The sequence below is a fragment of the Dama dama genome, chromosome 5 (assembly GCF_033118175.1).
Source record: "Dama dama isolate Ldn47 chromosome 5, ASM3311817v1, whole genome shotgun sequence".
NCBI classification, from domain to species: Eukaryota; Metazoa; Chordata; class Mammalia; order Artiodactyla; family Cervidae; genus Dama; species Dama dama.
Genome location: NC_083685.1, coordinates 2,119,297 through 2,132,823, shown reverse-complemented (window position 1 = coordinate 2,132,823; position 13,527 = coordinate 2,119,297). Strand labels below are relative to the sequence as shown.

General features: G+C 46.6%; 2 gene segments (V, D, J or C); both read left to right on the top strand.

The window, feature by feature from the left end:
- Positions 1–13,527, top strand: part of LOC133056298 (immunoglobulin lambda-1 light chain-like) — a 228,975-nt gene that overhangs the window by 106,516 nt on the left and 108,932 nt on the right.
- LOC133057908 (immunoglobulin lambda variable 3-19-like) lies at positions 9,317–11,873 on the top strand. The segment is given in 4 exon segments: positions 9,317–9,426; positions 9,567–9,893; positions 11,634–11,653; positions 11,823–11,873. Coding segments are annotated over 4 exon segments (444 nt in total).

Genomic DNA, 13,527 nt, shown 5'->3' with positions numbered 1-13,527 from the left:
GAAGAGTCAGGAGAACTGGCCACCGCCCCCCGGTTGTGGGGAAACTTAGCCCAGAGGAAGGGCTGTCCTGACCCATGTAAGAGGCTGAAATAACAAGTGGAGAAAGGACTTTCGTGAGTCCTACTGAATTTCCTGAAGGTAAAAACCAAAAGTAAAAAAAAGAAAAATGAGGGAAAAATACAAATATCCCGTATTCAACAAGGAAAGATTCACAGTACCCAATTCATAACAAAAATTACCTGTAAAGAATCAAGAAAATAGGAGCTATAGTAAGTACAAAATGTATTGATTCAAACATGCTCTGAAATGGCCCAGATATTGTAGTTTATAGTCAAGGGCACAAAACCAACCTTTAAAATTATGTTTATTTTCATTCTTGAGATAAAGAGGTTCAAAACACATTAAGTAGACACAAGAGAGGTTTAAAAATGATCCAGATTGAATTTCTATGAGTGGAAACTACAGCATCTGAAGACTGAACTACTCTGGACAAGATGGACAGCACACGGATGTACCAAAGTGAAGAGGAGTGAATGATCCCTCCGCCCGTGACCCTGGTCCTCACCATCTTCCTGTGGCCTCTCACTGTGCTTCCAAAGCTGAGACATGGCCTTTCCTAAATGCGCCAGGAGGTTCCCTCTGCTTTATCAAAAAGACAAGTGACCAGTGTAGTGACTTTGCTGTGCTGCCCTGTCTGGCTTAAACACGGTTTTAACTGCACATGTAATTTAAAATTTTCCAACACACAGGGGTGAGTGCTCTGCTTCAGCCAGAGTTCCTGTGCATGAGTTTCAACGTGTGAATCTGCTCCAGAGAACAAACCTCCAGCAGCTGATTTCCTTTCTTTGCTTCTAGTCATTCCACTGTCCCTTTTCTGAGCAGAGACCTCAGGTTCGGGAGGAGGCGACTCTGCCTTCCTCGGCCTGGTGTTCCTCCTGGGTCCGCCTGCAGAGAGCCTCCTGCTTCACTGAGCCCTTGGGTTCAAATGTTCCTGTCTTCCAGAAACACCCCCAGACACCCCTAGAAGTGAATCAGTCCACCTTTGTTTCCAGGCAAAGTGGACACACAAGATGAACCCTCACTCGCTGAACATGATAACTCATGTATATATATCTCACAGTCATTTACAATCCCTCAGTCTAAAATGAAAATAGGAATTAGAACTGTGAAGTCAATTGACCAAGAAACCAGAAGAAAAACTATGTAGTGATCACTCACACACTCTTCCATGAACGTCACATGGGTTACATGGTCCCTTGAACATTCATAGCCTCCCTCTCTCTCTCTCTCCATGTACATATACACAGATGTATGTTTGTGTCTGGGAGAAAACAAATACACTTTTCCAGTCCACAGCCCCCATTCCCTGATGCCGAGAAGGTCTATCATAGCTGTTAGTTTTGTCCCCAGATAAGATCTTCTGGAGTAAACAGTAGGGAATCTTCCGGACCCAGGAATTGGACCAGGGTCTCCTGCATTGCAGGTGGGATTCTTCACCAGCTGAGCTCCCAGGGATGTGTGTGTCTGTGTGTGAAAGTCACTCAGTCAGGTCCTACTCTGCCACCCCAAGGACTATACACCCATGGAATCCTCCAGGCCAGAATACTGGAGTGGGTAGCCCTTCTCCTCTCCAGGGGATCCTCTCAACCCAGGCATTGAACCCAGGTCTCCCGCATTGCAGGCAGGTTCTTTACCAGCTGATTCTTTCCCTTCTGAGCCAGAAGGGAAAACCTACCAGGGAAGCCCCAAGTAAAAGGAAGCTAATCACAAAGATAAGAGCAGAAACCAATCAAATAAAAAACAAGATGTATTTTTAAAAAGTCAACAAGACAAAAATCTATGAATCCCTGACCATAGATGGTTCTTAACAAAAGGTCTTTCTGCCCATCCCAGGGGACATTTGTCCATGTCTGGAGACAGGTTTGATCAACACAAATGGAGAGGATGTAGTTGCTACAGGTATGTAGTGAGTAAAGGTTAAATGATGCTGCTAATATCCTCTGTTCATAGGACAACTCCCCACAATAAAGAATCATGTAGCCCAAAATGTTAACTGTTCCAAGTTTGAGAACCTGTTCTCACAGTTCTCTGTTGATATAGTTCCAGCAGAATGAGAGAGAGGGAGAAGGAGAAGACCAATATCAAGAATGAAAGAGGATCTCTCTGGTAATTTAGCGGTAAAGAATCCACCTGCCAACGCGGGAGACTTCCCTGGTGCGGGAAGAGACGTCTCTGGTCCATTGAATCCCTGGTCCCGGAACATCCACGTGCTGCAGAGCAACTAAGCCTGCATGCCACAACTATTGAAGCCTGTGCATCCGGGAGCCTGTGCGAGAGGCCGCTGCAATGAGAAACCCGTGCTCTGAACCCAGAGAGTAGCCCCCACTCTCCTCAAGTAGGAAAAAGCCCATGCTGCAACAAAGACCCAGCACGGCCAAACATGAATAAATAAATGAGTAAAATTATCATAAAGGAAACCCCATAGTCATCAAAAGGATAAGAAGTAAAAATTAACAACTTTGGATCCAGTAACTTTGACAACAGATGAAATGGACAAATTCCTTGAAAGAAGTATCAAGCTACTCAGTTCAGTTCAGTTCAGTCGCTCAGTCATGATCGACTCTTTGCGACTCCATGGACTGCAGCACACCAGGCCTCCCTGTCCATCACCAACTCTCGGAGTTTACTCAAACTCATGTCCATCGAGTCGGTGATGCCATCCAACCATCTCATCCTCTGTCATCACCTTCTCCTCCCACCCTCAATCTTTCCCAGCATCAGGGTCTTTTCCGATGAGTCAGCTCTTCGCATCAGGTGGCCAAAGGATTGGAGTTTCAGCTTCAGCATCAGTCCTTCCAATGAATATTCAGGGCTGATTTCCCTTAGGATTGACTGGTTAGATCTCCTTGCAGTCCAAGGGATTCTTAAGAGTCTTCTCCAACACGACAGTTCAAAAGCATCAATTTTTGGCATTCAACTTTCTTTATGGTCCAGCTCTCACATCCATACGTGACTACTGGGAAAAACCATAGCCTTGACTAGACTGAGCTTGTTGGCAAAGTAATGTCTCTGCTTTTTAACATGCTGTCTAGGTCAGTCATAACTTTCCTTCCAAGGAGTAAGGGTCTTTTAATTTCATGGCTGCAGTCACCATCTGCAGTGATTTTGGAGCCCCCAAAATAAAGTCTGTCACTGTTTCCACTGTTTCCCTATCTATCTGCCATGAAGTGATGGGACCGGATGCCATGATCTTAGTTTTCACAATGTTGAGCTTTGAGTCAACTTTTTCACTCTATCACTTTCATCAAGAGGCTCTTTAGTTCCTCTTCACTTTCTGCCATAAGGGTGGTATCATCTGCATATCTGAGGTTATTGATATTTCTCCCAGCAATCTTGATTCCAGCTTCTGCTTCCTCCAGCTCAGCGTTTCTCATGATGCACTCTGCATATAAGTTAAATAAGCAGGGTGACAATATACAGCCTTGACACACTCCTTTTCCTATTTGGAACCAGTCTGTTGTTCCATGTCCAGTTCTAACTGTTGCTTCCTGACCTGCATACAGGTTTCGCAAGAGGCAGGTCAGGTGGTCTGGTATGCCCATCTCTTTAAGAAATTTCCACAGTTTATTGTGATCCCCACAGTCAAAGGTTTTGGCATAGTCAATAAAGCAGAAATAGATGTTTTTCTGGAACTCTCTTGCTTTTTTGATGACCCAGCGGATGTTGGCAGTTTGAACTCTGGTTCCTCTGCCTTTTCTGAATCCAGCTTGAACATCTGGAAGTTCATGGTTCACATAGTGTTGAAGCCTGGCTTGGAGAATTTTGAGCATTACTTTACTAGCGTGTGAGATGAGTGCAATTGTGCGGTAGTGTGAGAATTCTTTGGCACTGCTTTTCTTTGGGATTGGAATGGAAACTGACCTTTTCCAGTCCCGGAGCCACTGCTGACTTTTCCAAATTTGCTGGCATATGGAGTGTAGCACTTTCACAGCATCATCTTTCAGGATTTGAAATACCTCAATTGGAATTCCATCACCTCCTCTAGCTTTGTTCGTAGTGATGCTTCCTAAAGACCACTTGTCTTCACATTCTATGATGTCTGGCTCTAGGTGAGTGGTCACACCATCGTGATTATCTGGGTCGTGAAGATCTTTTTTGTACAGTTCTTCTGTGTATTCTTGCCACCTCTCCTAAATATCTTCTGCTTCTGTTTGGTCCATACCATTTCTGTCCTTTATTCAATTCCTGGGTCAGGAAGATCCCTTTTAATTACTCTGGGTTTAACTTCTCTAGCTTCATTTGTTTAAGATTTCTTTTTAATAACAAAAGCATTCAATGCTGTGTATTTTTCCCTTGGCATGTATTTAGCGGCATCTCATTAATTTTACACATTGTGTTTCCATCTCCACACAGCTTACATATTATTTTGTACTTTGCTTTCAGATTTCTTCTTTAACCTAGGGTGTCTTAGTCTATTTGGGCAGCTACGACAAACTGCCCCAGACTAGGTGGCTTGTAAACAACAGAAACTTATCCCTAAAGTTCTGGAGGCTAGAAGTCTGAGATCGTGTGGCCAGCAGAGCTGGTCCTGATGAAGGTCCCCTTACGTACAGGTTGCACACTGTCGACTTGGTGCTGGGTCCTCACATCGCTGAAGGAGCTAAGACGCTCTCTGAGGCCACTTCTATAAGGGCCCCAATCCTATGTGTAAAGGCCCTGTTAATTAATCACCGCCTAATCACCTCCCAAAGGCTTCACCTCCTAACTACATCTGGGACGTTAGGTTTTCAACACATGAATCTCCTGTGGACACAAACATTCAAACCATAGCACAGAGGTTATTTAGAAGTGAAAGTGTTAGTTGCCCACTCATTTCTGACTCTTTGCAACCCCAAGGTAGCTTGCCAGGTTCCTCTGTCCAGGGGATTCTCCAGGCAAGATTCCCTTCTCCAGGGGATCTTCCCAACCCAGGGAGCGAATACCATCTGAGCCTCCAAGGAAGCCCATTTAGAAGTATGTTCTTTACTTTTTAAATATTTGAGAACATTGTCAGATATCTTCCTCGTCTTCCTATTGTTGATTTCTAGTTTAAATTCACTGTGGCAAATATAATTTTTATTCTTTAATTTTTTAAAAAGCTACTGAGGGAGTTACCTGGTGGCCTAGTAATTAGGATTCTGGTCTTTCACTGCCACAGTCTGGGTTCAGCCCCTAGCTGGGGACCTGAGATATTGTTAGCCATGTAGCATAGCCAGAAAACAGAAAAGTTATTGAGAATTTTTTTAAATCCCAGAATATGGTCTATTTTAGTGAGTGTTTCACAGGCACTAGGAAAACTGTGCATCCTGCGGATGTTGGTCAAGTGCTCTATGAAAGTCAGCTCAGGCTGGCTGTGTTCCTAGTATCCTACGGCACTACCGATTTTTTATTTGTGCTGTTTATTAACAAGTAAGAATTGTTATAATTTCTGTACACTGTTGACTTATCAATTTCCCCTGGTAGTTCTATCAATTTTTGCTTCATGTGTTTTATTTAAATTTTTGTTATTATATGCATATAAGTTGAGAATTTGTCATCTTGAACTTAACTCAATAATAATTACAAACTTTATCCTTCATAATACTCCTTGCTCTGAAGTTTGCTTTGTTAGATATGAACATAGCTACGTAGATTTTCTATGATCCATTTTGTATTTTATAGCCTTTTCCTATCTTTTTACTTTTAAACTATCTGTGCCTTTATGATGTGAAGGAGTCTTTCCAGTCAACATATAATCCCTCAGATTGTCTAATTTATATGAAACTATCTGTAAGTTTACTAGTCCTTTCTTCTGTCATCGTCAGACTCTTGTTAAGACTATCCAGTGGATGTTTTCTTTTAGATATTAATGTTTCAGTTCTATGAGTTAATTTGGTTATTTTCAACATTTTCTCTTTCTCTCTGGCATTCTCTATTCACGTGAGCGTATTTTCCTTTATTGTCGAGAATAGCTAAAAAGCTGTTTTAAAATCTTTGGAAATTTCATTATATCAGTTATCTCTGGGTTTGTCTCCATTGATTGCCTTTTATTTGAACATTGGTCACATGTTCTTATTTCTTCACATTCCTGGTGATTTTGGATTATATCCTGGACATTGCTAACGATATGGCGTACAGGTTTTGGTTTCTCTTACGTCCCTCTTTAGAATATTGAATTTTTTTTTGTCAGACAGTTTTCTTGACAGAACTCTAGTGATAAACTCTTTGTGTTGCCTGAAGCAGTAGTTCAGTTCAGTCGCTCTGTCGTGTCCAACTCTGTGACCCCATGGACTGCCGCACGCCAGGCCTCCCTGTCCATCACCAACTCCTGGAGCTTGTTCAAACTCATATCCATCAAGTCAGTGATGCCATCCAACCAGCCCATCCGGTAGATGAAGCAGTAGAAACCTAGTTTATTTCTTCTAGCCTTAATTAGGCTGCTTGGAGCCTTCCGCATGCCTACGTAGTTCAAGAATCTGACAGAGATTTAAGTAACATTGATGTGCAGAATATATTCTCCTCCACGGCTCTCTCCTTTCTGAGACTTGCTTTTCAATTTCCAGCTTCTGTGGTTCCCCCTGATATTGTTCTCTGATTATTCACGCCTCTATGACTATGAATTTTCTGGCCAAGTTTTAGCCACTCCATCTGGCATAAATTGGGGTTTGCTCTCAGGTAAACAAATTGAGAAAAATGAGAAACTAACTCCATGCCACGTCTTCCTTCCAAGAGTGGCCTGCTATCAAGTTTCCGCTGTTTTTGTTTGTTCTCCAGTGACTTTGGGTAGTTGTCGTATTTCCTCCAGAGTTCATTGTTGTTTTTTGAAGAATATTTGGCCGAGTAAGAGCTATTCCTCCATTACCACAAACTAGAATTCCATTGCTCTGGCTTGGATTCTTTTAGTATACAAATACAATGGTTTATCCTTGTCCATCATTGACAATTTTTCTATTTACTCTCAAAGATAAATCAGATCTTTCAGGAGTCTATTCTTAACTACTCAAAATGACTTAGTATCATCTCCAAATATAAATATTTTGCTTTGTTGTCTCTATTGCAAGTTATTTATTAATTCATGCAGTCTTTACAGAACTCTTTTATTCACCCATTTCTATTCAGAGAAGAACTACTTTCTATTATTTGCTTCTTATCTCTAGACCCTTTATCAGATAAAACAGACTCTTCGCTATAGCCTGACCAGATTTTGAAACTAGCTCATGTAAAACTTTTGAAATTCTCAGTGGACTATATCAACCAATTGTTTATGCTTATGTCTTTTTATTTCTTTAAGGACAACAATAATTTATCCATAACATATTTTTTATGTTTTGCTAGAGAGCCATGTTGCCTCATATGTTATTTTAAGGGTTTAATAGTCCAATCCTTTATTAATATAACTTAATATCAGCTTGTCTAACATAGAAATGTGATGTAATTTTAAATTCTTGGATTCTTTCTGGATTTTTTTAACTAATATTACAGTTGTGATTTTCTATCTCGGCTACACATCCCTGATTTTATAGCTTGTGACTTTAAGAATGCCATCTGACTTTGGTGATTTAAGCTAAATTTATTTTGCTAATAATAGCTAATGTTTATTGTACATACCTTAGATGCCACACAATGTTCTAAGTGTATGACCTCATCTTGTCCTCCAGTTACCCCATAAATTGCCTTCATTTCCATCTGAAGATATAACCTGTTGGAGCACATCTAAGGTAGTGACCACCATTTGATGTAACTCTTCTGATCTTTCCAACTGAGAGGAAGTGTTGGAACAGTGCATCAACTTTCTCAGTAAGCCTTCAAAACACGAGTATTCTTGACCTGTTTTTGAGATGGCTTCGTGCATGTAGCTAAGTTGCTTCAGTCATCTCTGACTCTGTGCGACTCCATGGACTGTAGCCCACCAGGCTTCTCAGTCCATGGAACTCTCCAGGCAAGAATACTGGAGTGGGTTGTCATACCCTTCTCCATGGGATCATCCCGACCCAGAGATCGAACACGCATCTCTTACATCTCCTGAGTTGGCAGGCAGATTCCTTGCCACTAGCGCCACTTGGGAAGACCCAAACTGGTTCTACAAGACCAATACATTTTCAGTAGTCATGTATGGAAGTGAGATTGCACAAAAAAGAAAGTTGAGCACCAAAGAATTGATGGCTTTTAACTGTGGTGTTGGAGAAGACTCTTGAGAATCCCTTGGACTGAAAGGAGATCCAACCAGTCAATCTTAAAGGAGATCAGTCCTGACTATTCATTGAAAGGACTGATGCTAAAGCTGAAACTCCAAAGCTTGGCCACCTGATGCGAAGAACTGACTCATGGAAAAGACCCTGATGCTAGGGAAGATTGAAGGCAGGAGGAGAAGGGACGACAGAGGATGAGATAGTTGGATGGCATCACCAACTCGATGGACATGATTTTGAACAAGCTTCGGAAGTGGGTGGTGGACAGGGAGGCCTGGCGTGCTGCAGTCCATGGGATCCCAAAGAGTCGGACACGACTGAATGACTGAAATGAACTGAACTGAAGATCTTCCAGGTTCCCCCCCTCACCTTGGTTATCAGGTCTCTCTGATGCAGCATTTCTCAGCTAAGACTACTTATGACTCCTGGCTGTAGAATCTTTTACAAAAGTTCCCCAGAGAGGAGTGTGATCGCTGTAACCAGGAGGACCATGGTCTCTAGTGTGAGAAACGCTAAGTGAGCCCTTCACAGGGACATGAATGCAGAGAAGCAGTAATTAGTCAGGCTCAGAAATCAGAGCTCTACTAGAGGCAGCACGTGGGGTGGCCAGCAGGGGGCAGCAGAGCGCGGCCGGGAGCAGCAGGTCAGAGGCTGGGCTGCCCAAGGGGAGCTTCAGGGGAACCAGGCCTGCGGGTCCACAGGTGTCCAAGGATCAGCGCTTCGCAGGAAGTCAGGACGGGACAGGCCATCCCCTCAGGACACAGTGACCACCTCTGATGGACAGGGAGGCCTGGCGCACAGTGAACCCTAGGGCGCCATGCCTCAGTCCACGGGCAGGAGGCTGCCAGGCTGACCGCCCCGCTGGGGAGCCCAGGGGAGACCACAGGCCAGGGGGCTTGGGACAGCGGGCATGTGGTCAGACACAGGGAAGGTGACAGTGACCTCCGTCCTTGGGGACAAGTCTGATGTGCAGACGTGAGAAGCCGAGGAGGAAGCGGGGGACAGACAAGGGCTGAAGGTGTGGTGACCCTGCCTCTCAGTGAGGGGCCCCAGGGGCTGGATTTGCATAAACCAACCCTCGCTGCCCCCCTCAAAGCTCTGAGAGGGAATAAAGGGGCTGGGAGAGCCCAGCGCTGCTGCGGGCTCAGAGGCAGAGCTCAGGGCGCGTCCACCATGGCCTGGACCCCTCTCCTGCTGCCCCTCCTCACTCTCTGCACAGGTGTGGCCCCCAGGGGCGGCCCCCAAGTGACCAGGGCTCAGGCTGGCTCTGAACCTCAGCTCAGCACAGAGGCTGCTGCAGGGTGAGTGGGGGCCCAGGAGGAGGCCCTCTTCCCACGCTCACTCTCTTCTCTCTTCCAGCTCGTGTGGTCACTTCTCAGCTGACTCAGCCGCCTGCGGTGTCCGTGTCCTTGGGACAGAAGGCCAGCATCACCTGCCAGGGAGACAATTTAGCATTTCTTGGTGCTAACTGGTACCAGCAGAAGCCGGGCCAGGCCCCTGTGACGGTCATTTATGGGAATAGTGAGCGGGCCTCAGGGATCCCTGACCGGTTCTCTGGCTCCAACTTGGGGGACACGGCCAACCTGACCATCAGCGGGGCCCAGGCTGAGGACGAGGCCGACTATTACTGTCAGTCAGCTGATGTCAGTAGTGGTGATGCTCACAGTGACACAGACAGACGGGGAAGTGAGACACAAACCCTCCCGTCCTGCTCACACTCTCCTCCAGCCCCGGGAGGACTGTGGATTCAGCAGGGACAGGCCTGGCCCGGTTCCCCTGGAGCTGAGCCCCCCAGGCAGCCACTCCTCCCGGCCCTCCAGGCAGGCTCTGCACAGGAGGGTCCACAATGGATTTAGGGTTCCCAGGACCAGGCTCCATGGTGTTTTCTTGACAACGGTGTGAAATGTAGAACTCAGGTCTCATTTAAAGACAGGCAAAGGAAGACATATGTCCAATGTGGTGTTTGGTTTTTTTTTTCCTTTTTAAAAGAAAGGCTTGGTATTTTTTATTATGTTGGGTTTTAGTTGAGTAAAAATACATTTGAATGGTTAGCAACAAATGGGACGGTCTCAGGAGCACTCGCTCCACCATCAGGAGCTGGAAAGAAGTGGAAGGAAAGCAAGGAATTTACGTGATGACCAGAGGTCAGGAGCAGGGAGCTGCGAAGACCACCTCCTGTTTGTGACTGGCCGTCTCCGGATGCATTTCTTAGCAAGGAGGCATTACACTCATGTCTTGGTGTGGCTACGAATTCTTACTCTTGTTTAGTTGCCAGGTCATGTCTGACTATTTGTAACCCATGGACTGCAGCCTGCCAGCTCCTCTGTCCATGGGATATCCCAGGCAAGAATACTGGAGGTGGTAGCCGTTTCCTTCCCCAGGGGATCTTCCCAATCCAGAGACTGAACTCTAGTTGCCCCCTGTGCATGGGGTCTGCTGCCTGGCAGGCAGATATTTGACCTCTGAGCCATGGGAGAAATGATGATAATTATACCAACCATTGAAAGAGGAATTACTCACTAATCTTTATCAAAATCTTTCCAACAGTAGAGGAGGAAGGATACTCTCTAGTTCATTCCATAAAGCTGGAATTATGCTTACCAATAAAGACACTACAAGAAAAGAAAATGAAGCCACCAATGCCTTATATACAAGAAAAAAATCTTTTAAGGTATTAGCCAACTTAATCCAAAAAAATGTATCAAAATCCAAGTGACATTCACCCCCAGGAATGCAAGTGTGGTTCAACCTAAGACAATCAATCATGAGTATACCACCGAAACAAATTAAAGAGAAAAAGCAGTAAATATCACAAATGGTGCAGAAAAATATTTGACAATATCTAACATCTTTTCATGACCAAAGGAAAAAGAGAAACAAGACACCAGAAGATTCTGTGTAGAAAGAATTTATCTCAACCCAGTGAAGGGCATTTATGAAAAACCCACAGCAAACATCACACTCCATGTGAAAGACTGAAAGCATCCCCACTGCCACTGAACTCTGTCCTGGAAATTCTAGTCACAGCAACTGAGCAAGAGAAAGAAATAATGGCCATCTAAACTGGAAGGAAGAAATCAAAGGGTCTCTATTCTGTGGGCGCATAATACAATACAGACAAATTTCAAAAGCCCACAAAAACTTACTCATAACGAATTCAGAAATGCATCAGGGCTCAAGATTCAGATGCAAAAATCATCTGGGTTTGGATGCACCAACAAACAATTCCATTAACAATAGTATCCAAGGAATCAGCTTAACTTGAGAGATAAGACCTGTTTACAGAGAGTTACAAAACATCTGGTGATCAAATTAAATAAGAGCAAGTCATCTAGAAAGACAGTCTGTGTTTTGGAGACTTAATGTCACAAAGGGGGCAACACAGGGATGCCGCAGGTGAAACCCTGGGCCTCCTCCTCCAAACAGGTCTGCTCATCATCTCACAGGTGACCTGAGACACTAAAGCTTGACACTGAGGCAGTCTGAGGGCATGAAGAGAGCAGCAGGTCCTCCCGTGGGACCTGCAGTCAAGGTCCAGGGAATGACCACGTGGGCAGTGGGTTCTGAATCTGCACCCGGACTGATGACTTCCGGCCCCTTCCGCTGTCCGTGCAGAGTGGCCACCGGGGCCAGCAGAGAGTCCCTCGGCCCAGCATCTGGAGCTGAGGAGACCTGGGTGTCAGGTCCCCACGCAGGGCTGGGTACCCACACCTCAGGCCAGAAGGACAGGGGCCGGCTTTCTGTGGTGTCGTCGCGTCAGCATGCACAGACTCCATGCTCTTCGTCTGCACTGACAGCCTCTGTCCTTCCTGGAGGACAAGCTCCTCCTTCCCCATCTCTCCCCAGGGGGCTGGGCCCCAGTTTTCTCTTGTGCGCTCCAGGAACACAGAGCCAAGAGATTTATTTGTCTTAATTAGAAACAATATTTGTATTCCTGCATTTCCCCAGTAACTGAAGGCAACTTTTAAAACCGTATTTCCGGGACTTCCCTGGTGGTCCAGTGGCTAGACTCTGAGCTCCCAGTGCAGGGGGCCCGTGTTCAATCCTGCTCAGGAAACTGCATCCCACAGGTTTCAAATAAAGATCCTGCATGCCACCCGATGCAGGCAAAGAAATAAATGTCTCGTATGTATATATGTCACATGAGGTGTTTTTATAATTTACAGCTGGTATTCTTTCTTACACTTAGTCATTCCTTTGAGCACATGACCGGTCGATGGCCCAGACCACACATGGCGACACTGAGCCCCAGTACCGACTGGCTGCCCGGGACCTCATGGCCAAGGGTGGACACCACAGGACCTCAGGGGACCGTTCAGAACTCCCCGTGCCCTTGGCAGAGGAGCAGTGTGATCCGTGGCTCCGTCACTCGGGAGCTGTGTCTGGGCTGGGCCCTGCAGCTGTGCGTCACCTGTGGTGTGGGCCTGGTGAGGCTCACCGTCCGGGGGACCTGAAGGGTCAGAAGAACCTTCCCTTAACAGTTCTGGAGGTGGAGCTAGAACCAGACCCACAAGTGAACTGCCCCTAAAAACAGTGCAGGATGAGACACTTCAAAGTCCTGGATGAAATTACGGTCCTTCCCCTGAACCAGGATGAAACAGAGGAAGGACTTGGCTTCCAGGAAACCCCGACATCTCCACCGTGACTCTGGCCATGTTCATGGCAGAGCCCAGGATCCTTCGGTGCAAAGGCCTCAGGTTTCCTAGAAAATACAGACAGTCTCCAGCTCTGAGCTCTCAGTGACAAGGGCTTCTCTCCCAGGAGGGGGGCCAGGACCCAGTCTGGGGTGGAGCTGTCCCCCCAGACCCTGAGACCAGCAGGTGCAGGAGGAGCCCCGGGCTGAGGGGAGTGTGCAGGGCGGCCCTCGCCCATGTTCCTGGGCTGAGCCTCTCTGACCACACGGCTGCAGGCAGCACCCTGGGCTGGGGCTGATCGGCATCCCCAGCAGCAAGGGGATAAGACAGGCTGGGAGGACCCCGGCCCAGCCTGGGCCTGGCGAGCAGACTCGGGGCGCCTCCACCATGGCCTGGATCCCCCTCCTCCTCGCCCCCTGGCTCACTGCACCGGTGAGCCCCAGGGTCCACGCACCCCTGCCCAGGACTTGGGGACAGGCCTGGCCCTGACTCTGAGCTCAGCGGGCGCTGACCTCGGGGTCAGCGTGTTTCCTGGCCCTGCTGCAGGGTGGGCAGCTGGAGGGGCTGAAATGCCCCCGCTGTGCTCACTGCTGGGTCAGCCCTGAGGGCTGCGCCTGCCAGAGAAAGGGTGATCTCCTTTCCTCAGAGACTCCTTCCACCAGGCCCAGGGGGCAGGGGGGCTGAGA